We start from the raw sequence: 22975 nt of genomic DNA on the forward strand, positions 1-22975 counted from the left end.
ACAACAGAACACTCAAAACTCTTGGTTGATTTGTGAAAACTAAATGAGATCATGCACATAGACTAGCTGCTGGGGTGCCTGATGAAACACAGGTATCTAGAAAATGGTAGATGTGATGAACATGACTGTCATTCACCTCAGCCTTCATTGTCATGAATATTCCTGCGGGCCTTCCAGCTGAGGCCTCCCCTGCCTTGAATGCTGCAGAGCTCAGAGTTCTGGACATGGTCCTGGGATATCCTGCTGCCATGAGACCTGTGTTCTCAGCCCAGAGCAGCCAGCTCTCTTGAACATATGCCTGGAGGTTTGAAAGTAGAACCTTAGGAGAAGAAGAAACCCTAAAAGTAATTTAGCTCAAGCCACTAATTTAATTTTTTCAATTTTCAATTTTTGTGGGTACATAATAGGTGTATATATTTATGTGTATATAATATATACACCTAATAGGTGTATATATGTATATATAATATGTGTATACATTACATAATAATAGGTATATTATATATAATACTGGGCATATTATATATTATACACATAATAGGTGTATATATTACATAATATGTGTATATTTATATTTATAATCCATGAACATAGAATATTTTTTCATTTTTTTGTGTCCTCTTCAGTTTCTTTCATCAGTGTTTTATAGTTTTCATTATAGAGATCTTTCACTCCTTTGGTTAATTCCTATGTATTTTAATATTTTTGAAATGGTCATATGGTTTTATGTGTGGCTACTGTAAATGGGATTACTTGCAAAATTTCTTTTCACATTGTTCACTGTTGGCATATAGAAATGCTACTGATTTTTGTATACTGATTTTGTATCCAGCAACTTCACTGAATTTATTCGTTCTAATAGTTTTCTTGTGGAGTCTTTAGGTTTTCCCAAATATAAGATCGTATCATTTGCCAACAATGATAATTTGAATTCTTCTTTTCTAATTTGAATGCCGTTTATATCTTTCTCTTGTCTGATTTCTCTAGCTAGGACTTCCAGTACTATGTTGAATAACAGTGGTGACAGCGGGCATCCTCGTCGTGCTCCAGAACCTAGAGGAAAGGCTTTCAGTTTTTCCCCATTCAGTATGATACTAGCTGTGGGTCTGTCACATATGGCTTTTATTACACTGAGACATGTTCTTTCTACTTCCAGTTTTTTGAGGGTTTTTATCATGACCTGTTGAATTTTATCAAATGCTTTTTCAGCATCAATTGCAATGATCGTATGGTTTTTAGCTTTTATTCTGTTGATACGATGTATTACATTGATTGATTTGCAAATGTTAAACCATCCTTGCATCCCAGGGATAAATCCTTTTTGGTCATGATGAATGATCTTTCTAATGTATTGATGAATTATGTTTGCTAGTACTTTGTTGAGGATTTTTGCATCAATATTCATCAGAGATACTTGCCTATAGTTTTCTCTCTCTCTTTTTTTTTGATGTGTCTTTGTCTGGTTTTGGTATCAGGGTAATAACTGGACTCATAGAATGAATTTGGTAGTATCATCTCATCCTCTATTTTTTTGAATAGTTTGAGTAAGATTGGTATTAGTCCTTCTTTAAATGTTTGTTAGAATTCAGCGGTGAAGCCATCGAGTCCCAGACTTTTCTTTAATAAAGAGACTTCTTTCTCTTTAATAAAGATACTTTATTAAAATTTCTATATTGTTACTTGTTATTTGTCTGTTTAGATTTTGGATTTCTTCCTGGTTCAATCTTGGTAGGTTGTATTTGTCTAGGAATTTGCCCATTTCTTCTAGATTTTCCAATTCATTGGCATAGAGTTGCTCATAGTAGCCATTAATAATCTTTTGGATTTCTGCAATATCAATTGTAATGTCTCCTTATTCATTTCTGATTTTATTTATTTGTATCTCCTCTCTTTTTTTTCTTAGTCTGGCTAAAGGTTTGTCTATTTTGTTTCCCTTTTCAAAGAACCAACTTTTTGTTTCATTGATCTTCTGTGTTTTTTTCATTTCAATTTCATTTATTTCTTCTACTAATTTTGGGCCTGGTTTGCTCTTGCTTTTCTAGTTCTTTAAGATACATCATTAGATTGTTTGTTTGAAGTTTTTCCTATTTTTTAATGTAGGCACTTATAGCTATAAACTTTTCTCTGAGTACTGCTTTTGCTGTATCCCATATGTTTTAGTATGTTGTGTTTCCATTATTTGTTTCAAGAAATTTTTCAATTTCCTTCTTAATTTCTTCATTGACTCACTGGTCATTCAGAAGCATACTGTTTAATTTCCTTGTATTTGTATAGTTTCCAAAATTCCTCTCATTATTGATTTCTAGTTTTATTCCATTGTGGTCAGAGAAGATGCTTGATATTATTCCAGTTTTTTCCGTGTCTTAAGACTTGTTTTGTGACCTAACATATGGTCTGTCCTTGAGAACAATCCATGTGCTAAGGAAAAGAATATGTATTCTACAGCCATTGGATGAAACGTTCTGTAAATGGATCTATTAGATCCATTTGGTCTATAGTGCAGATTAAGTCAGATGTTTCTTTGTTGATTTTCTGTCTGGAAGATCTGTCCAATGCTGAAAGTGGGATATTGAAGTCTCCAGCTATTATTGTATTGGAGCCTATCTCTCTCTTTAGCTCCAATAATATTTGTTTTTATATCTGGGTGCTTCAGTGTTGGGTGTTATATCCTCTTGCTGAATTGACCTTTTTATCATTACATAGTGACTTGCTTTGTCTTTTTTTTATAGTTTTTGTCTTGAAATCTATTTTCTCTAAGCATAGCTACTCCTGCTCTTTTTTTTGTTTTTGATTGTCATGGAATATCTTTTTCCATACCTTTATTTTCAGTCTATGTGTGTCTTTATAGGTGAAGGGTGCAAACAATCAATGGGTCTTGTTTTTTCATTCATTCAGCCATTCTATGTCTCTTTATTGGAGAGTTTAGTCCATTTACATTTAATGTTATTATTGATAGGTAGAACTTACTCCTGTCATTTTGTTATTTGTTTTCTGCTTGTTTTGTGGTCTTCTCTTCCTCCTTTCTTTCCTTCCTGTCTTCTTTTAGTGAAGGTGATTTTGTCTGGTGATATGATTTGGTTTCTTGCTTTTTATTTTTTTATGACTCTATTGTATTTTTTCCGGTTTGAGGTTTCCACGAGGCTTGAAAATACCATTTTATAACCCATTATTTTAACCTGATAACAACTTAATATTGTTTGCATAAACAAACCAGCAAAAAGAAAACTAATAAAAATTCTACACCTTAACTTTATTCCCCTGCTTTTTAACTTTTTATTGCTTCTATTTATATCTTGTACTCACTACACCTTGCAAAGTTGTTGTAGTTATTATTTTTGATTGGTTCATCATTCAGTCTTTCTAGGATAAGAACAGTTTCACACCACAGTTACAGTGTTAAAATATTCTGTGTTTTTCTGTGTACTTATTATAACCAGTGAGTTTTGTACCTTTGGGTGATTACTTATTGCTCATTAATGTCCTTTTCTTTCTGATTGAAGTACTCTCTTTAACATTTCTTGTAGGACAGGTCAGTAGACGAAATCCTTCAGCTTTTGTTTGTCTGGGAAAGTCTATTTCTTCTTCATGTTTGAAGGTTATTTTTGTGGATATACTATTCTAGGGTAAACGTTTTTAAAATGTGTCATGCCACTCTCTCCTGGCCTATAAGGTTTCCACTGAAAAGTCTGCTGCTAGATATGTTAGAGCTCTATTGTATGTTATTTGTTCCTTTTCTCTTGCTGCTTTTAGAACCCTTTCTTTGTCCTTGACCTTTGGGAGTATGATTATTAAATGCCTTGAGGTAGTCTCCTTTGGATTAAATCTGCTGGGTGTTCTATAACCTTCTTGTATTTGGGGACTGATATCTTTCTCTAGGTTTGGGAAGTTCTCTGTTATCCCTTTGAATAAACTTTCTACTCTTTTCTGTTTCTCTACCTCCTCTTTAAAGCCAATAACTTTTAGATTTACCCTTTTGAGGCTATCTTCTAGATTCTGTGTGCAATGCTTCATTGTTTTTTATTCTTTTTTCTTTTGTCTCCTTTGACTGTGTATTTTCAGATAGCCTGTCTTCCAGCCTGCTAATTCTTTCTTCTGCTTGATACATTCCTCTATTAAAGGACTCTGATGCATTTTTCAATATGCCAATTGCATTTTTTCATTTCCAGAATTTCTGCTTGATTTAAAAAACCTTATTTCAATCTCCTTGTTAAATTTATCTGATAGAATTCTGAGTTCCTTTTCTATGTTATCTTGAATTTCTTTGCGTTTCCTCAACAAAGCTATTTTGAATTCTCTGACTGAAACATCACATATCTCTGTTCCTCCAGGATTGGCCCCTCGTGCCTCATTTAATTCATTTGAGGAGGTCATGTTTTCCTGGATGGTGTTGATGCTAGTAAATGTTCTTCAGTGTCTGGGCATTTAAAAGTTAGATATTTATTGTAGTCTTCACTCTCTGGACTTATTTGTACTTGTCCTCCTTGGGAAGGCCTTCCAAAGGATTTGAGTGTTTTGATCGAAGCTGTATTTGCTTTAGGGGGCACCCTAAGCCCAGTAATGCTGTGGTTCTTGCAGACCTGTAGAGGTACCACCTTGATGATCTCGGACAATATCTGGGAGAATTCTCTGGATATCTCTTCTGTTACTTTCTCCCAAACAAACAGAGTCTGTGTGTCTGTTCTGAGCCACCTGAAGCTGACGGTGGAGTGACACAGGCACCCCTGTGGCCACGACCACTACAACTGCTGGGTCAGACCTGAAGCCAGCACAGTGCTGGGTCTTGCCCAAGGCCTGCTTTACCCACTCCCTGGCTACTGCTTATGTTTGCTTTAGGCCCTGGTGCTCTACAATCAGCCGGTGGCAAAGCCAGCCAGGCCTGTGTCCCTCCCATCAGAGCTGATTGCCACTGGCGAGGTCTCTCAGGCCCTGGGTGGATCCAGAGGTGCCGTCTAGTAGTCAGGGATTAGAGTAAACAAACCTTAGAAGTCTACCAAGTGTTTTTTTTGTACCGCAGCTGAGCTGGCAGTCAAACCACAAGACGTAGTCCTTCCCACTCTTCCCTCCCCTTTCCAAAGGCAGAGGAGCCTCACCATCCATAGCCAGTGCCACAGCCGGCCACAAGGAATACTGCCAGACTACCGCAGATTTTCCCTTAAGGCCCAAGAGCTCTTAAGTCAGCTTGTGGCAAGTGCTGCCTTCCTGGGACTCACTCTTCAGGGCATTGGGCTCCCTTCTGGCCCAGGGCATGTGCAGAAGTGCCATCCAAGATTCAAGTCCTAGAATCAGGGACCTCAAGAGCCTGCTTCATGACCTACCCTCCCCTGTGGCTATGCTAGTACTTAAAGTGCAAGACAAACTTTTCCTTCTGCTTTTCTCAAGCAAAAGGAGTTTTGCCCTATAATCACTGCAGCTAGTAATGTGCTCAGTCTCACCTAAAGCCAGCAAGTTTCAGATGCTCACCCTAGGCATTCAATGTAATACCTGGATAATTGCTACTGATTATTCATGGCACAAGGGCTCTTAAGTTAGCAGGTGATGAATGCTGCAAGGAATGAATCCTTTCTGTCAAGGCAGCAGGTCCCCTTCTGGCCCATGGTATGTCTATAAATGTTATCTGGGAGGCCTGGAACAGGGGCTTCATGACTCTGATCATTGTCCTCTCTTGCTGTGGCTGAGCTGGCATCCAAGATGCAAGTGAAGTCCTCTCCACTCTTCCCTCTCCTCTCCTTAAGCAGAAGGAAAGCATCTCTTTTAGAGCTGCAAGGTGTGCAGTCTGGGGTGATAAAGAGGGATGATGCCCACACTCCCTTGGCTGCCCTAGATGGGAATACTGAGGTATATTGCATGTCCCACTCCAGTCCACCGTCTCTGGGCAGCACTAGGACTCACCTAAGAGTTGCAGTCCCTGTGGCCCAGACTGCCTCTCAAGTTTACTTAGAGACCCAGAGCACTTTAGCCTGTGGTGGTAAGATTTACAGGAACTCAAGTTCTGATCACTGGGATTAGCTATTCCCTCTGTCTGGGGCTGGTTTAAATGTTCCCTCCATGAGCCGGTGGCAGCTGAGTTTGGTCCGGTTTTCCTTTCTGTTCTAACAAGACAGCATTGAGTTCAGTGCCTCACAATTGCTGTGTTCTTTCTCCTTCAGCAACCAGAGACACTCTCAGTACCATGCCGCCACTGTCGGGGGCTGGCGAGAGTGGCGTTAGTGATTGAGGACTGTTTTTTCTATCTCATTAGTGTCCTTTTCTGTGACACAGATTTAAAACCAGATACTATGAGTGATTTTTGGTTCTTATGAAGGTGTTTCTTCTGTGTAGATGGTTGTTAACTTGATGTCCTTGTAGAGGAGACAATTGGTGGATTCTTCTATTCTGCCAACTTGCTCCACATTCTCTCCCCAAGCTATTCATTTTACAGAGTTCCAGGAGGGGAGCAACTTATTGAAGGTCATAAAGCTGGTTATTGTCAGAAACAGAGCCAGAGCTCGGCATTCAATGCCCAGGCCAGCACTGGTTTTTCCAAACACACTGGACAAGGAGTTCCTGCTGTGGTGGCTTTTACTCTTTCTTTAGTAGAAAGTTGTTTTCTATATTTACTCATCTAGATGAGAAGAACTAAAGGCTGGATACTTCTTTGATGTAGACCTTCCTATTTGTCACTAGTTTCCATCACACTTCAGAGTACTGGGGGAGACTGAGCTATTTCTGGAAGGTGTGGATCCCTAGGGGGATCTGGTCAGCATGGGTGGCTCCCTGCTGCCTATGCAGGACAGGGCCCTTTACTCTGTACAGTCCAGTGACTCCCTGCATTCCAGCTGTTCTTCTAGAGAGCCCGTTCTAGTCCTCCTATGTTCTTTGCAACAACTGCTCATTTGATTTAAATATTTTTGGGTGGTTTTCAATTTTAATTGTTCATGCTAAAAGCACAGTCATTAAGAAAATTAATTGTACAAGGTTTTTTTTTTGATTTTCATGCTCTTGGGTTTTCTGCTGACCATTATCTTTCTGAAAGAAAGCACCTGCCTCATCTTGTTCACAGCTGAATCCCTGGCACTGAGCCCAGTGCCTGGCCTAGACTAGACACAGATCTATTTATTAAGCAAATGATTGACTACTATAATGCATTAATTTTACATTGGTAACTGAGGGGAAATTTTATAAGGTGAAATTGCTCAGGTAAAATGAAGAATCCCTTAATAAGTAACTGGGTTAAGTAGTCACTACTTCATGTTCAATAAACATTTATTTATGATCTGTTATATGCCAGTATTATGGAAGGTCCTGATAATTCAAAAGTGAAAAGCATTGTTTCTTCTACTGTGAAACTGTCAGACTGGTGGTAATGGTGAATCTAGGGGTTAAATGGATCATTTTAACATCATGTGCTAAGGGTAGAGTCACAGACAGTGTTTGCAGAGCAGGAAAAGAATAAGAAGAGTCCATGGGTGGCAAGCAAATGGTCTGGGAAGGCTTCCAAGAGGAAAGGAGTTCTCAGCTGAATTTTGAAGAATAAATAGGATTCACAAAAGTAAAGGAGGGTGAGGAGGGGTGTCTAGGCAGAGAGAACAGAGGGAATAGTATAGGACAAAGCATGGAAGTGTTAAGCATTATGTTTATGTTGGATTTAAAATGACTTTCATTAGAGCCCATGTGAGTATGGGGTGGGAAGGGTGGGAGCTGAGTCTATGGAGTTAAGCAGGGGCAAGGTCAAGGGGACTGCTTATGCATAGGCTTTACCATGCGGCCACTGAAGGGCCCTGGGATGGTGCAAATGTAGAGTCATTGGGCTGCATTTGTGATGGGAGATGTCAGTATTGAGATGGTTTGAAGCCAGAGTTGAAGAGGGCCTGGCAGCTTGGAGACCACTTAGGAAGCTGATAAAATATCCAAAAGAGCACTGATAGTCACAACTTGGGAAGAGGCCATTTAAGAACTTTTTGCTGAGTACTGAACAAAGCTAGGTTCTGCGCCAAGCAGAGAGAACTTGGTGGTGAAGAAAACAGCTACCACCACTGCTCTGATGAAGCTTGAAGGCTGAGAGGAAGGAAGGCAGAGATTAATCAGATAATTCACTAATAAGATGTGTAATTATAGGGAAGATGAAAGCAATGAAGGAAAGGAAAAATCTGAGATCAAACAGACCAGGGCCTGGTGAGAAGGCAGTGGCTCAGGGAAAACTTTCTGATAATAGTTATGCTGATTGTCAGGAAGCATTATGTGGATGATGGAGTTGGGGAGATTTTTTCCAGACTGAGGAAGTAGCAAATGTGAAGACCCTGGCACAAGAGGGAACTTGGAGTATCTGAACAGTAGAAAGCAGGGCTAGAGTGATCCTGGATGAGAGAAATTATGGTAGGTGATGAGGCTGAGTAAGTAGTGAGGGGCCAAGATCAAGCAGGAACCAGCAATTCAGAGCAAGTAGTATGAATTTTATTCTGAGAACAATGACAAGCAGCCAGACAGATTGAAAGCAGGAGAGTAGCATGAGTTGATTTTCATTTCTGAAACAGCAGACTGGCTGCTGTGCACAGAATGATCCATTCCAGGGTGGATCAGAAGTGCAGGTGCAGAAGTGCAGGTAAGGCATGAAGGCACAGGTAACATGATGTCACTGAAGATGGAGAGATGTGGATGGGTTCAAGGCACCTTAAGAGGTAAAATCCACAGATTTAGTGTTGGACTGAATATGGGGAGAAATATGGCAAGGTCAAAAAAGTTAACCAGGCTTTTTGACATGCACTATTGACTGGATGGTGATGCTGTTCAGTGAAATAAAATGGCTCTGGAGGAAAACCAGATTTAGGAGTGAGATCATGAGTTTGGTCATTGCTACGTTGAGTATGAAGTATCTTTGGATGGTGGAGGTCCAGAGTAGGTCATGGCCTGTATGGGTGTGGAGCTTAGAGGAAGGACTGGAGACATGACCTTCAAAGTCATTGGCCTTGAAATGATATTTGAAAAAGTGGGTGTGAATGAGATTGCCTAGGAAAATAATGGAAAATAGAAGGCTTAGAAGTGAAGAAAAAGACAGACTGAGAAATGAGGAGGTAAAAGTAGTTGAATTTGGTGATTGATAAGTTGAAGACGGTGAAAGAAAAGCTGTTGCCTAGAATGGCTTCTGGATTTTACATGTGTGTGATCTAGTGGGTGATGATACATTAACTAGCTGGGGATAACTTTTGTTTGGGACATGTTGCATTTAAATAGTTTGTGGAATGCACAATTATTATTGCCATCGTAAAAGATATGTATTTTTGCATTTCTCTTAGCTCCTCTCTTACAACTTTTCCATATCCCACCCCAAACATGTAGGAGGAATAATGGAACTAAGTAGGTGATCGCTAAATTTTGGCAGACAAATGGGAGAGGGAAGAAGTAGAGAAAAACTCAGGGGCAGGGAGTCCAGGGAGTCAATTCAGGGAGATAATGCTAAAGTTTGGTGGTAGGATGAAAGAGTTAGAAGAATAGTAGAAGAGGATGGTATATAAAAGAATATGGAAATGCAGAGTTGGAGGAGGAAGAGCAAAACTGAAGATATGGTGAACCCTCATGGATCCCTTACCCAACTTTGACAATTATCAACTTCTGGTTAGACTTTTTTCATCTTTACCTCTACCCACTCCCACCAGTTCCCAAGATTATTTTAAAGTAATTCAAAAACATGATATTATGTATTTTTCCATCTATATAACATTCTTGAAAGGACAAAACTATAGAAATAGAAAACAGATTAATGGTTGCCATGGAACAGGAACTGCATGAGGGAGTTTTTTGAAGGTAAAACAAGAGGGTTACTATTTCTCTCAAGCTAGCATCTAAGCCAGGCCTTTGCTTATAGCCACTGCCTGAAAAGTGTTTTTGGATTATTAAGTATTGAGATTTTATTATAAAAGCTTATTAGTTTGTATTATAAACAATATAGTTTATGGTTTATACCAAAATATAATGGCCAAAGTGAACTCTCTTGATAGCTCAGCTTCTAGCTTATTTTTTTTTTCTTTTTTGGCAATTCAGTTACTTCTGTTTGAAAATGTGTATTTATGGAGTGAGATTTTGACCAGAGCTTATTGATGGTCTGCTCTGTTGGGCTTCATGCTATTACATCAGAGTACTTGGGAATGTATCATACATGATTCTAATGCAATTTCCTGTGGGTATGATTTCTTAGCAGAAAGAGCTGGATATGGAGGAAGTGTCCCTAAAATCATTTATCCAAAAAATAATTCAATTGAAGTACAGCTTGGTGAGTAAAATCATTGACGCCATTGAAATCACCAGGGGAAGAGCTCATTATGTTTGCATATTCTGGTGAATATTTTGAATGTTAAGGATGAAGATAAATCCTATACACACCTAGTTTCCGGCTTTGGATATACTATACCTGAGCTCATGGGGAGAGGAATCAAAATAAAACACCAGAGAGCCGAAGCGTGGAAAAGTTGTGGTAGCAGAGAAGTCTGGCAATGAGGACTGTTGGCCCAAAATGATTATTATAAATCTGTTTATGCAAAGGCAATGAAAATGCAAATAATTCTTCAGACAATACTTAATATAATATAAAACTACTATTAAATAATGTTGACCAGGATTTCTGGATTATATTACCTCACAATGCAAGGTATATTAAAGGAGTGAAAAAAATTATGATGTTATATTCCTTAATCTACATGGAAAAGGATCAATAAGCATTGCCTTAATTTGTGATCTAAGTAGATAAAAAGGCATCAAATTATTTTTTTAAATTAAAAAATAATCACTAGTGGCCAGGCATGGTGGCTCACGCCTGTAATCCCAGCACTTTGGGAGGCCGAGGCAGGCAGATCATGAGGTCAGGAGATCAAGACTATCCTGGCTAACACGGTGAAACCCTGTCTCTACTAAAAAATACAAAAAATTAGCCGGGCATGGTGGCGGGCGCCTGTAGTCCCAGCTACTTGGGAGGGTGAGGCAGGAGAATGGCGTGAACCCGGGAGGCGGAGCTTGCAGTGAGCCGAGATCGCGCCACTGCACTCCAGTGACGATAGAGAGAGACTCCGTCTCAAAACAAAACAAAACAAATCACTAGTAAAATAAATATGTTGTATTACATCTGAAGAAAAAGCAAATTAGACAAAACTCTCAACATCTCACAAAATAGAAAGTTTTATGTGTCAAATAGTAGTGTATCAAAATATATAATGCTAAAAGTCTCAGAAATACAATACAATAAAACAACACAATTGTTTCAGTTGTGGGGGAGATTTTAACATACTCTTGCTTTGAGAAATTTACTAGGAAAGTAAGAGTCTACATGGTTCGAGGAATATAGTAAAAGTAATATGTCTAATACATAGATCACTCTCAGAAACATCTATGAAAACACCAGAGTCCAAAAGAGGAAATTGTACAGATCATGGGGTATAATAACGATACAGTAAATGTAAAAATTTATATCTAAACCAAAACAATAAAATAATCGCACTCATTAAGTATGTGAAGTGATGGATTTGTTAATTAGCTTGATTTAATTATTCTACAATATAAACATGTATCAAAACATCACATTGTACCCATAAATATATGTAATTATTATTTGTCTATTAAAACTAAAAAAAATTTAAAAACGTAAACAACAACAAAAAAACTCTTAATTATTTGCATTTTTTATTAGAGAGCCAAAGCCGTAGTTAAAGAATATTTAGAAAATAATGATAGTGAGAATACTTCATATCAAATTTCATAGCATATGACCAACTCTAAACAAGTTTATATCTTTAAATAACATTATTATTAATAAGTGTGGAAATAATTAAAATATACAACTAACCATTTGACTCTATAAAAGGACCAACTAAACAACAAGAATAAAAGTAGAAAATAATGAATTTATTAAAGGAAAATAAACTAATAGAATCTGTCCCAGAGTTGGTTAAGGACAGAAGAGTTGAGGTGGGGGTTGGGGAGAAAGATAAACTTCCAGCAAATCTAATCCCCTAAGTGCAGAGACACCCAAATATAAAAAAATTAGAAATATGGGAAAGCTTATATAAAACAACAAATGGTAAGAGATAAAATCTGTTTAAATGCCTCTAGGCCCATATGTTTTTAGGATAATTCTTTTAAACTTTCAAGGAAATAATAATACCTATAATAAAGGATAATTGTCTACACATTACTCATTATGTGAATAGTCTTAAAAGACAAATTTGGCTGTTTTATCTCTCTTAATTGACTTTCTTCCTCTACTCCTGTCTTTGGAAATTCTAGCCAATGTATTTAGACAATTAAAAGGCAAGAGAAGGAGTTTTGGAAGTCTTGGAGGGAGGAAGATAAACATGATTTTTAAAACATGATCTACTGGTTTATACTTAGAAATTTTAAGAAAATTAAGTAAAAAACTATAATCACTAGCATTTTCTTATTAATGTTATTTTAATACAAAATAAACATTCAAAGCTAATAGCATTTTTACATGCCTGAAATAGCATATATTATGTAATCAGGAAAAACGGCATTCACAATTGCAACACAAGAAATAAAACAGTAAGGAACAGCTGAACAAGAAATTAGGAAGACTTGCCTACATGATTAAAAATGCAGCATTTTATCATTTTATAGATGGAACATAAAAGAATATGTGTTTTAGTGAAATTTCAAAAGATGTTCCTAAATAGAAACACTCAGTATTAAAAATGTTACTTCTCCTAGATTAATATACAAGTTTAATATAATACCAATTAAATTACCGAATATCTTTTGTTTTGTTTTGTTTTTGTTTTTTTTAAATAAAAATAAAATAAAATAAAAAAAAGAATGTTATAGGGTGAAATAATTGCTCTGAGAAGGTTACTCTGGTAGTGTTCTACATCATGGCATGAGAGAACTGTGAAAGGAAGGCATGGCAATAACTCAGTTCTAAAAGGATGAAGGCTCAGACTAGTAGATTGCTAAGGGGAGTGGAAAACAAAGGAAAACCAACAGAGGCAGTTTAATGTATTCACATCTCCTTTTGTCCACAAAAGGTTTGGTATCTCTTTGAGAAAATACAGAAGGAAAAATGGAAATAGTAAGAGGGGATTCTATAAAGAGAAAAAAGCAAAATTGTTGATCTCATGGTTCTATGGTTTCTGGCTGGCAGTACAAATATAAAGATGTTGCACCAAGTCTCCTCCTCAAGGGCAGTACATTTTTTTTTCTAGAAACAAATTCTAAAAAGGGGTCTCCTATTCATGTTCATCAGTGGTTCTTCAGTGGAGGCTATTTGCCTCTTTAGAGATATGTGTCATCATTCAGAGACATTTTTTATTGTCACACTGGGTAGGAGGAGGGTGTGCTACTGGTACCTAATGGCTAGAGGTAAAAGACGCTGTTAACATAGCCTACAGTGCACTGGGTGGCCCCCACAACAAATAATTATCTGGCCTGAAATGTTAATTATGCTGAGGTTGTGAAATCTAATATACGTCAATGTAATGGACTTTGCTCTCACAGCTGTTTCTTAAAGAAATAAAATACATGCTTAATGTGGTTATTATGTATAGACACATTCATGTATTCAGTCGATTTGGGACATTAAACAATCCACTGTAAAAAAAAAAAATTACTGAATATCCTAAAACTTGTCAAAACATTTCTAAAATTTCTGTCAAAAATGCTGGAAACAGCCAAGAAAAAATTGAATGGAAGAAAAAAGAGCCATTTCCTTATAAGTATTAAAATGTATTATAAAGATAGAGATTATTAGTATGTCAACAAAATTGCTGACTAGGGGTTCCTAGCACTAATTCCCCTACAAAAGGGCCAAAATATAAAATAAATAGCTACATTTTGACTAGCGTGTCTGAAGGAGGGCACTGGAGTGCAGCATAGAAATGATGGAATCCCTGTGGAGCATAGAAACTCAGGATGGCAGCATAGAGAGAGGAGGAAATCACCCTTTCTCTGTCACTCTCTTTCCCCCACCAAGATTGACTTGGAGCCAAGAGAAACTTCTCCTTGCAGGGAAAAGGTAAGCAGAAGGTCCCTGCAACCTTCATTATTACCACAGACACCTGCAGTTCTTGTTACAGAAGAAACCTGCAGTCCTCACAGGTCCTGAGCCTAGTTTGGGGAGCAGCCTGGAGTTCTCATGGCTATATTGCTCCAGTGCAGGAAACTACCTTGTGCATACCCTTATCCCCTATGACCCACGCTGCTACGTTGTGGCACTATCTTGGAATTATAGCTACTGCTAGAGTGAGTCCTGTTCTGGGGGCCAGTAGCCACTGCATCTCTCCATCCCCAATGCTTTCCCCTCATTCCACCAAGTTCATACAGGTGGCTACAACTCCACAATCCTGGTTACTTAGAGTATGGGTCCTGTGAAATTACTGTGATCCTGGTGCCCAAACGCACATGATGCCCTGCTTCCTGTATGGACAGGCAGTCCTGCACACTGGGGAAGCTTCCCCTAGCCAGCAGACCTACTCTGCTCACCCTCATACCCATGAGGGTGTACATACTCACCCTCAGCCTGAGAACCAGCCCAGTAGCCCTGCACCTGGCAAGACCACACCCCTTTTCCATTGGACCTACTGTGTGTGCACACACACCCTTGGCCTGAGAACCAACCTGGTAGCCCAGCACGCTGCAAAGCCATGCCACTTCCAGTACAAACTCCTGCAGCCTAGGCCACTGAGACACTCAAAGATATTGCAGATGTGGATTGTAGCTGAAGAAACTGCATGAAGACTACACTTCTGTCTCTATCTAGAACCAAAGCCAACATACCCTATCCAACTGACATGCTAGGATGCATCTACGGAAAAAGTCTTTCTCTAATAAAGCTACTTCATAAAATTAGAAGAGGTGACTGTTGCACCAGAAGTGCAGCTATCAACACAAGAAACATGAAAAAACAGGAAACATGATACCTCAAAGGAGCACACTAATTCTCCAGTAACAAACCTCAGAGAAAATAAGATTTACTAAATGCCTGAAAAGGAATCCAAAATAATGATCTTAAGGAAACCCAGCTAGATACAAGAGAATACAAGCAAATAATTTAATGAAATCAGAAAAACAATTTATGATCTGAATAAGAAAGTCAACAGATAGATATTATAAAAAAGAACCAAAGAGAAACCTGAGCTTAATAATTCCATGAATGAAATAAATGCAATTGAGAATTCAACAATGGAATTCAACAATCTAGCGATCATTGTATAATGACCTTCTTTGTCTCTTCTTATAATTTTTAACTTGAAGTCTATTTTATCTGATGTACGTGTAGCTATTCCTGCTTGCTTTTGTTTTCCATTTGCATGGAATATCTTTTTTTTCATCTCTTCACTTTCCATGTATATGTATCCTTACTGGACCTACTGTGAGTCAGTGAGTAAAGTGAGTCTCTTTTAGGTAGCACATAGTTGGTTCTTGTTTTTTCCTTTTAATCCATTTTCCCACTGTATGTCTTTGAATTAGAGAATTTAATCCATTTACATTCAAGATTATTATTGATTGGTAATAACGTGACTCCTGACATTTTGTTAATTGTATTCTGGTTGTTTTGCAGATCCTTTGCTTCTTTCTTTCTCTCTTGTTTACTTTTGTGGTTTGGTGGTTTTCTGTAGTCCTAAGCTTTGATTCCTTTCTCTTTTTATTTGTGTATCTGCTGCAGTTTCTATCATTGTGACTACCATGAGGCTAACATAAAGACTTTTATAGTTATAATAGACTATTTTAATCTGATTACAATTTAACTTTGGTCACATAAAAATACTCTAGACTTTTATCCTCCCCCTAACAGTTTATACTTTAGTTGCCTTAATTCACATCATTATACATTGCATGTTCTTTAATAACCAATTGTGTCTGTAGTTATTTTTGACCATTTTGACCTTTAAACTTATTACTAGAGGCTTGAAAGATTTACATAGCACCATTTCAGAATTGAGATATTCTGAATTTGATTTTGAATTTACCTCTACTGGTTACTTTTCACATGTTTTTATGATGGTAATTATCACCCTTTCACTTTCAGTTGCAGCATTTCCTTAGGGATTTCTTGTAAGGCTGGTCTAGCAGCAATGAATTCCCTTAGTTTTTGCTTGTCTGGAAGGGACTTTATTTTTCTTACATTTCTGAAAGATAGCTTTGCTGGGTTTAGTATTCTTGAATAGCAGTTTTTATTTTTGTTCAGCACTGAATATAATATCCTTTGTTTATGAATTGGAAGAATTAATATTGTTCAAATGTCCATCCTACTGAAAGCAACTTACAGATTCAATGCAATCCCTACTAAAATACCAATGACATTATTTTGACAGAAAGAGAAGGAACAGTCCTAAAATTTGTATAAGATCGTAAAACACCCTGAATAGCCAAAGCAATCTTGAGAAAAAGACCAAAAGGCCCAAAACCAAAAACAAAGCTGGAGGTATCACACTACCTGACTTCAAAATATACTAAAAAGCTATAGTAATCAAAACAGCATGATATTAGCATGAAAACAGACACATAGATCAATGGAACAGAATAGAGAGTCCAGAAATAAGTCCACAAATCAACAGCCAACTGATATTTGACAAAAGTGCCAGGAACACACATTAAACAAGTAACAGTCGCTTCAATAAATGGTGATAGGAAAATTGGATATCCACATGCAGAAGAATGAAACTAGACCCCTATCTTTTAACATATTCAAAACTCAAATTGAAATGGATTAAAGACTTAAATATAAGACCTGAAACTATGAAACTACTAGAAGAAAACATAAAGCAAGTGCTCATGACATTGGACTGGGCAAGATGTTTTGGATAAGATCTCAAAAGCACAGACAGCGAAAGTTAAAATAGACAAATGGAATTACATCAAACCAAAAAGCTTCTGAACAATAAAAGAAACAATCAACAGAGTGAAAACACAATCTACAGAATGGGAGAAAATATTTGTAAACTGTGCATCTGACAAGGGGTTAATATCCAGAATATAGAAGGAACTCAAACAGCTGAACAACAAACAAAACAAAAAACAAAAAATGGAACAACAAATAATTTGATTAAAAAATGGACAAAAGACATTGCTTCTGGGATTCAGACAATATCTTGTTTTCTTGATGGGGTGAAAGTGTTACAGATATTTGCTTTATGATAATTCATTAACTTGATATTTCTATTCTATACTCTTTGGTATATGTGCATTATATTTCAAAATCATTTTTTTTTAAAAATATCATTTAGAATAAAGAACACTCCTTGAATGTTAGAATTTACTAGACTCATGGGAGAAAGTCCATTGAGACTATAAATTGGTGAAATTTGTGAATGTGTGTAGAGGCAAGATAAGGGAAAGAGAGGGAAAGGGTGGGGTTACATATGGTGAAGCAGAAATATCACTGGATTTGGTGTTAGAAATCTAGAGTTCATATTTCATTTCTTCCTCTAATTAATTTGGGCAAGTCACTCTATCTATCTGAACTTCAGTTTTTGCATCCTTAACATGAGGATAATAGCCCCTCCCCTTTTCCTTTTAAGATTGTTTTGAAGATACAAAGACTGAAGGATAAAATGCATAAAATACTTTGTGAACTGTCAAGTTCTTTGCTAGTGTTACTAGGAGTAGAAATAGCATTTGTGTACCTAATGATGTTTGGTAATGTATGTGTGTCCCTTTACAATGGATGTCCTGGAAGGCCACTTGCCCCTCGTGGTCTCTCTCCAGGGAAAGAAAAAAGTAGATTAACTTTAGCCTAGGGGGGTATTTCTGGTAATCAAAAGGTATTCGAGGCTCGAGAGTAAGATGCACTTGTAATCCAGGTGTTAACAAATTTGAAAGTTTGTAGAATTTTCATTGAACACTGATGATATTGGTTTTTTTTAGGTACCACCCTGATTGTGGACTGCAATGTAACAGACACGAAGGATAATACAAATCTACGATGCTGGAGAGTCAATAACACTTTGGTGGATGATTACTATGATGAATCCAAACGAATCAGAGAAGGGGTGGAGTAGGTGTTTTGCTTTTTTGACTTCTCTAAAAGCTAGCAAGGATTTCTCCATCTAAGTGAATCTGGTATCACTACTGCCTTCTCTTGTTTTTGCCTCTCAATGATTCATGTTATCAATCCCACCTACCACATAGTTAGGGAGATATGGTAAAAGACCAAGTATCCCTGAGAGCAGTAAGATCCATTTCTCTTAGCTACTAGTCAAAATTAGTCCCATTTCCATTCAGTTATATCACGAGCCATCGGCCTTCAAAGCTTAATGCCCTGGGCATACAAAGCAAACACTGGAAATGACACAAATGTGTATATTGCAACAGTAGAAGAAAGAAATAGTAGTATAGTTCTTTGCTATACTAAACAAGCACCAATGGGGACTCTTAGGGAAGACAGTGCATAATTATTAGCTAATTGAATGGGTATAAACTCAAGTTATGGTGGTATAAATGGAGTAGTGTAAATAAAACTAATGAAGTCAGAGGGCAGGAGAGCTTGTGTTGGGCCTTGCAGTATGGATAGGTTAGGATACGTGGAGAGGAATAGGGGAAGGGCCTTTGGGGCTGAGAATGATGTCTGTAGCTAACAGAACCATACTTCCTTGTCACCATGCAGAAGAAAATGCAAATTTGGAAATATACAATCTACAAACCTCACTGGGCCAGTCAGCAAAGTATTTTTAGGATAACATGATGGCCCAAAGTGTTCTCAAAGAAAACATTTTATCTCCAGAAAACAGATTATAAAATATGTTGGGTAAATCTGACTCATGTATTAATGACTTGCTCTTTTCTTTTATAGAACCCATGTCTCTTTTCGGGAACATAATTTGTACACGGTAAACATCACCTTCTTGGAAGTGAAAATGGAAGATTATGGCCTTCCTTTCATGTGCCACGCTGGAGTGTCCGCAGCATACGTTATATTACAGCTCCCAGGTAATACTCCAGTGGGTTACACACTGTTCAGAGTGTTCAAAACGATGGCCAGGAAACACATCTGAAGGAGCAGTGACCCTAAATGCTCAGTGTGAGGCATGAGGGTGATATTAAAGGGACAAACTCAGTATGAAATCTAGGGAAAAGCTCATGCAATGGCTCATAATGTTGTTGGAGTGAGGCTGTGATTTTATTGCGGTATATTTTGAAAGTGCCATATTTTCAATACATCGAGATTTTATACATCTAAACAGAAAGAAAACAAAAGCTTTTCTTTATTAAGCGTGATTGCCAAATGTTTTACTTTTGATTTTCAACTTTTAGATTTATTATAAATAATTTGATATAAAGCCAAAATGCCTATGTGTATTTTTACTATGTAATTTTGTAAAATTATCTGTAGAGGCTGAATTCTGATATTTAAGCAGGAGGGCTTCCAACTCAATGTGTGTATACAAATTGCACTCTGAGCACTGTACAGAACTAATTGATTATCCATTGGAAGTAATAAAGTCAGTGAATAGATAGTGGAGGGTGAAGCCAGAATCTTGAGAACAACTTTAAATTCGTAACCTATCAGGGGAGGTGTATGAAATACCTTGCAAAATGCTGTGTGGTTTACCAAGACAGTTGTTCTTCATGATTCTATTAATATCATTAGTATATGTGTGTGTGTGTGAGTGTGTGTGTGTGTGTGCGTGCGCACGTGTGTGGCTAGCTATATGCAAGAGAGAGGACTTGAATTTGCTGGTGTCCTTTAATGATCAGTTAAACCTATGCTTGCGTACATCAAGCTAAAGCCCCACCAAATATTTTTCTAGAACCTAACAGAAAACACAGTGGTTGCTGTATGGAGTTAGCAATTGTGCCTTTGCCCCTGCCAAGCTCCTGGCCTCCTAAGTGTCCGTGACCTCCCTTAGAATTGCAGTGAATAGGGATCTGTGCATGGCAGCTTGCAGCTCTGGGTGTGCACGTTCTCTGCTTCACTTCTGTGTCCTGAAGGCCAGTGTCGTTCTGGCCTCAGCTGCCTTAACTGTGAGTGAGCACAGCACCCTCTCCTCACCTTGAGCACATGGGGAATCCTTCTTGGGTTGCGTCATGTGGAAGGACCCTTGGGTTCATCTGTCACCACTGCCCATTTTTTCTCTTCTCAATGGCTTTTCCTTGTCATAAAGTGTCCTTTTCCATCACTTCCCCCCAGGCAGTCTTGTGTTTGCCATCTCTCTCTCTGGTACCTCTATGAGGTTCATCATCTGTGCTGCTTTTCTTTCTGTGTCCTCGTCCCTGAAATCTCTTTCCTGTTTATGGCATCAACTGTCATTCCTGGGCAGGTGCAAACAGGTTCCATATATCCAGCTGTATACTATCTTCCCCCGTGACAGCTATGTGTTTCCAGCTGCGTAAGGGACTGCAGATACACTGGCTGATGTCAGAAAGCATGTTTAAACTCTCCAACCTCCTGGTTCTGTTTTTCTTAATTTTGTGAATGGAACCCCTGTATTTTCCACGTTGTTCAGGCTCAAAATCTGGGGTCATTTTGATGCCTTCCCTTATCCTCCCTCATGCCAATGCCCAATGAGTTGCCAAGTTCTGTGGATTCCTCCCCTCCTGCCCATTCCCACTAACAAGCTGGATGGTAGGGTGACTCCTGCCCTGGACTTTAAGGTCAGGTTTTCAGGCTCAGATCCTATTTTGTCCACTTAGGAGCTGTGTGAGTACAGCACTGTCACTCAACCTCCCTGTGCCCGTGTCTCCTCATCTGTGAAATGAGGATAGCAACTTCCTTCCACGACTGTTGTTAAGAATCAGCTGGAATTTTCTTTTATACTTTTCTTCTTTTTTATTTCTTTTTTATTGTGGAATATAATGTATATATATGTTATAACATATGCACACATATGGTAAAAGAACACAGAATATCTGCATCCCATAACAAGTCATTGTATAGTAAACACTCATGAAGCTACCACCCGGATTAAGAAAAATGCATTGCCTGAAAAACCCCTGGTGTTCTTCCTGATCCTCTCCTCTTGATAATCATCCCCCTACCTTTTAGGAAAGTCATTTCTTTGATTTTCTATCTATGCTGGTAGTCCTAATAATACAATTTATTTTTGCCTGTTTTTGAGTTTTATATTAAGAGAGTTATATAGTATGTTTTATTTTCTTAGGTGTGGGGTCTTATCAGTTTATCACTGATATAGCATGTAGCTTAGTTCATTAATTTACATTGCCATATCCTAGTCCATTGAATAACTAGGTCACAATTTATCCACTGGGCTATAAATATGTGGTTTGCATTGTTTTGAGTTTGGAACTCTTAACAAAGAGTACTGCTATGGAAATTCCTGTTTGTGTGTCTGTGTACCCATGTAGAGGCATCCCTCCAGGATATATCATGAGGAGTAGAATTGCCAGGTGAGAGTCTGTTGTTAACATTTCTATATAATGCCATACTGTTCTACAATGTGATTCACCGATATTTACTGCTAGGCGATGAAATGGAAACTCCCGGCTTGGCATTCAGGGCCTCCCTGATCTACTTGTTCCCACTCATTTCCCAGTTGTCACCTTCATCTGCCCCACAGAACAGAGAGCCAGATCAGAGACAAAGGTGGGTCTTTTGTGAGTTCATATTGTGATGAAGGAGGTGACTTTGAGACAAGTGCAGAAATGTGTGGTAGGTCAGTGAGGACAGGTTGAAAACCTGTTTTCACCCAAGCAGAGCCTGCTGGCGTTTCCTCCCTTCTGACTCTCCATTGGCTTACAGCAGAAATGCAGTCTGGCTTAGGCCAGAGAGAGAGACTCAGGGTCCACCCCAGAGAAAAGAGGAGATGCTGTTGTAAGAAGCCTTGGAGAGTCCATGACACCTGAAGTGGTTACAACTTAAATCTGTCCCAACCTAGAAGTTTGAGTTCTTTACTGGATAATATAGACTGAAGCTGACCAATAGTGATTTCCATCCCAATACTGACTTGTTGAACTTTTTGAAAGCACTGTGTTCCAAAGGATTCTGAGGCCAAGTCCAAGCTCAGAGGAGCTAATGCTGTGACCAGTTAGTTAACACTTGTCAAGCTTGTGGAGGGATGGAGTCCTTTATCCCCTTTGTTTTAAGCTCATGCTTCTTAAACCTCTTAGTTCCTGGCAATGCTCATTTTATCTCAAATGTACAGTATTTTGGTTCTGCTGACTTAGTTTTGTTTGTCCTGAGTTCCTAGGAACTTCACCCTCTTAAATCCAAACCTCTTGTTGGTTTACTTGGGAACAGAGCTAAGGTTATAGCTTCTCCATTTGACTTCCTTATGTTTGTTAAAGACACCTCCAGATTTGAATCTTATTTGGTTTTTCTGAAGCAGGGTCTCTAGTAAGTTGTTTAAATTGGGTGTGCTCTTCTGTGAATTCGCATATTACTTATGCTCACCCACCATCTCAGTTGAAGGCTGGTAGTAGTGAAATGACTCAGATGGTGAATACCACCATTAACCTTTAACAGGACATCTAGTACATCAACAACGGGCCCCCCACTTATTTCTATTTCAAAGCCCCAAGTCCCTCTGAATGTATTCATTGATGTCCTGTTTCCAATTTTCTTCTCTTTTAGCTTGTTTACAGAGCAGAGGGCATCAGCACTCCTGAAGGCAATGAGTGAAGAGCCCGAGAATTTTAGAGTATCACTCCTGTCTATGTGCCAGAGGCTTTCTGAGCCTCGTTAGTATTGTGGGCATGGTCTTCTTATCAGGACAGTTAACAAAACCAAGATCTCTGAACTAGACACTAAATATTTCCAGACACGAGTCATCCCAAAGGGAGTGGTGGCAATGTTACCCCTAGAAAGAATTATAACGAGAGCTGGGAAAGGGCAAAGAGGAGTATAGGATGGGGAAGCAGGAAGGATCTGTCTTATGATTGAAGTGAGAGGTTCTCACAAGTGCCCAGGATTGGATTGGGCACCGGTGTGTAGTGCAGTGTGTCTATACTGGCTGCATTGGGACTTACTCAATGAATTAATTTTTTTGGCACCAAATGGGTTCTTAGTTATTGTGCCATGTATTTAAAGATGTGCAATAGTAAATGA

General features: G+C 38.2%; 1 protein-coding gene across 6 annotated transcripts in view; it reads left to right on the forward strand.

Annotated features, from left to right (window-relative positions):
• The window catches only part of IL1RL2 (interleukin 1 receptor like 2), a 55362-nt gene that overhangs the window by 16630 nt on the left and 15757 nt on the right, over positions 1 to 22975 (forward strand). For 2 of the 6 annotated variants that reach the window (XM_063713533.1, XM_063713531.1), the window contains 3 exons: positions 10172 to 10243; positions 17839 to 17968; positions 18764 to 18900. In XM_063713533.1, the coding sequence (XP_063569603.1) occupies positions 10172 to 10243; positions 17839 to 17968; positions 18764 to 18900 (339 nt within the window). Of the gene's footprint in view, positions 1 to 10168; positions 10244 to 17838; positions 17969 to 18763; positions 18901 to 22975 lie in introns of all 6 variants that reach the window. The other 4 variants (XM_024242013.3, XM_063713532.1, XM_054547401.2 and 1 more) reach the window with 2 other exon arrangements.

The sequence above is a fragment of the Pongo abelii genome, chromosome 12 (genome assembly GCF_028885655.2).
Source record: "Pongo abelii isolate AG06213 chromosome 12, NHGRI_mPonAbe1-v2.0_pri, whole genome shotgun sequence".
Classification (NCBI taxonomy): Eukaryota; Metazoa; Chordata; class Mammalia; order Primates; family Hominidae; genus Pongo; species Pongo abelii.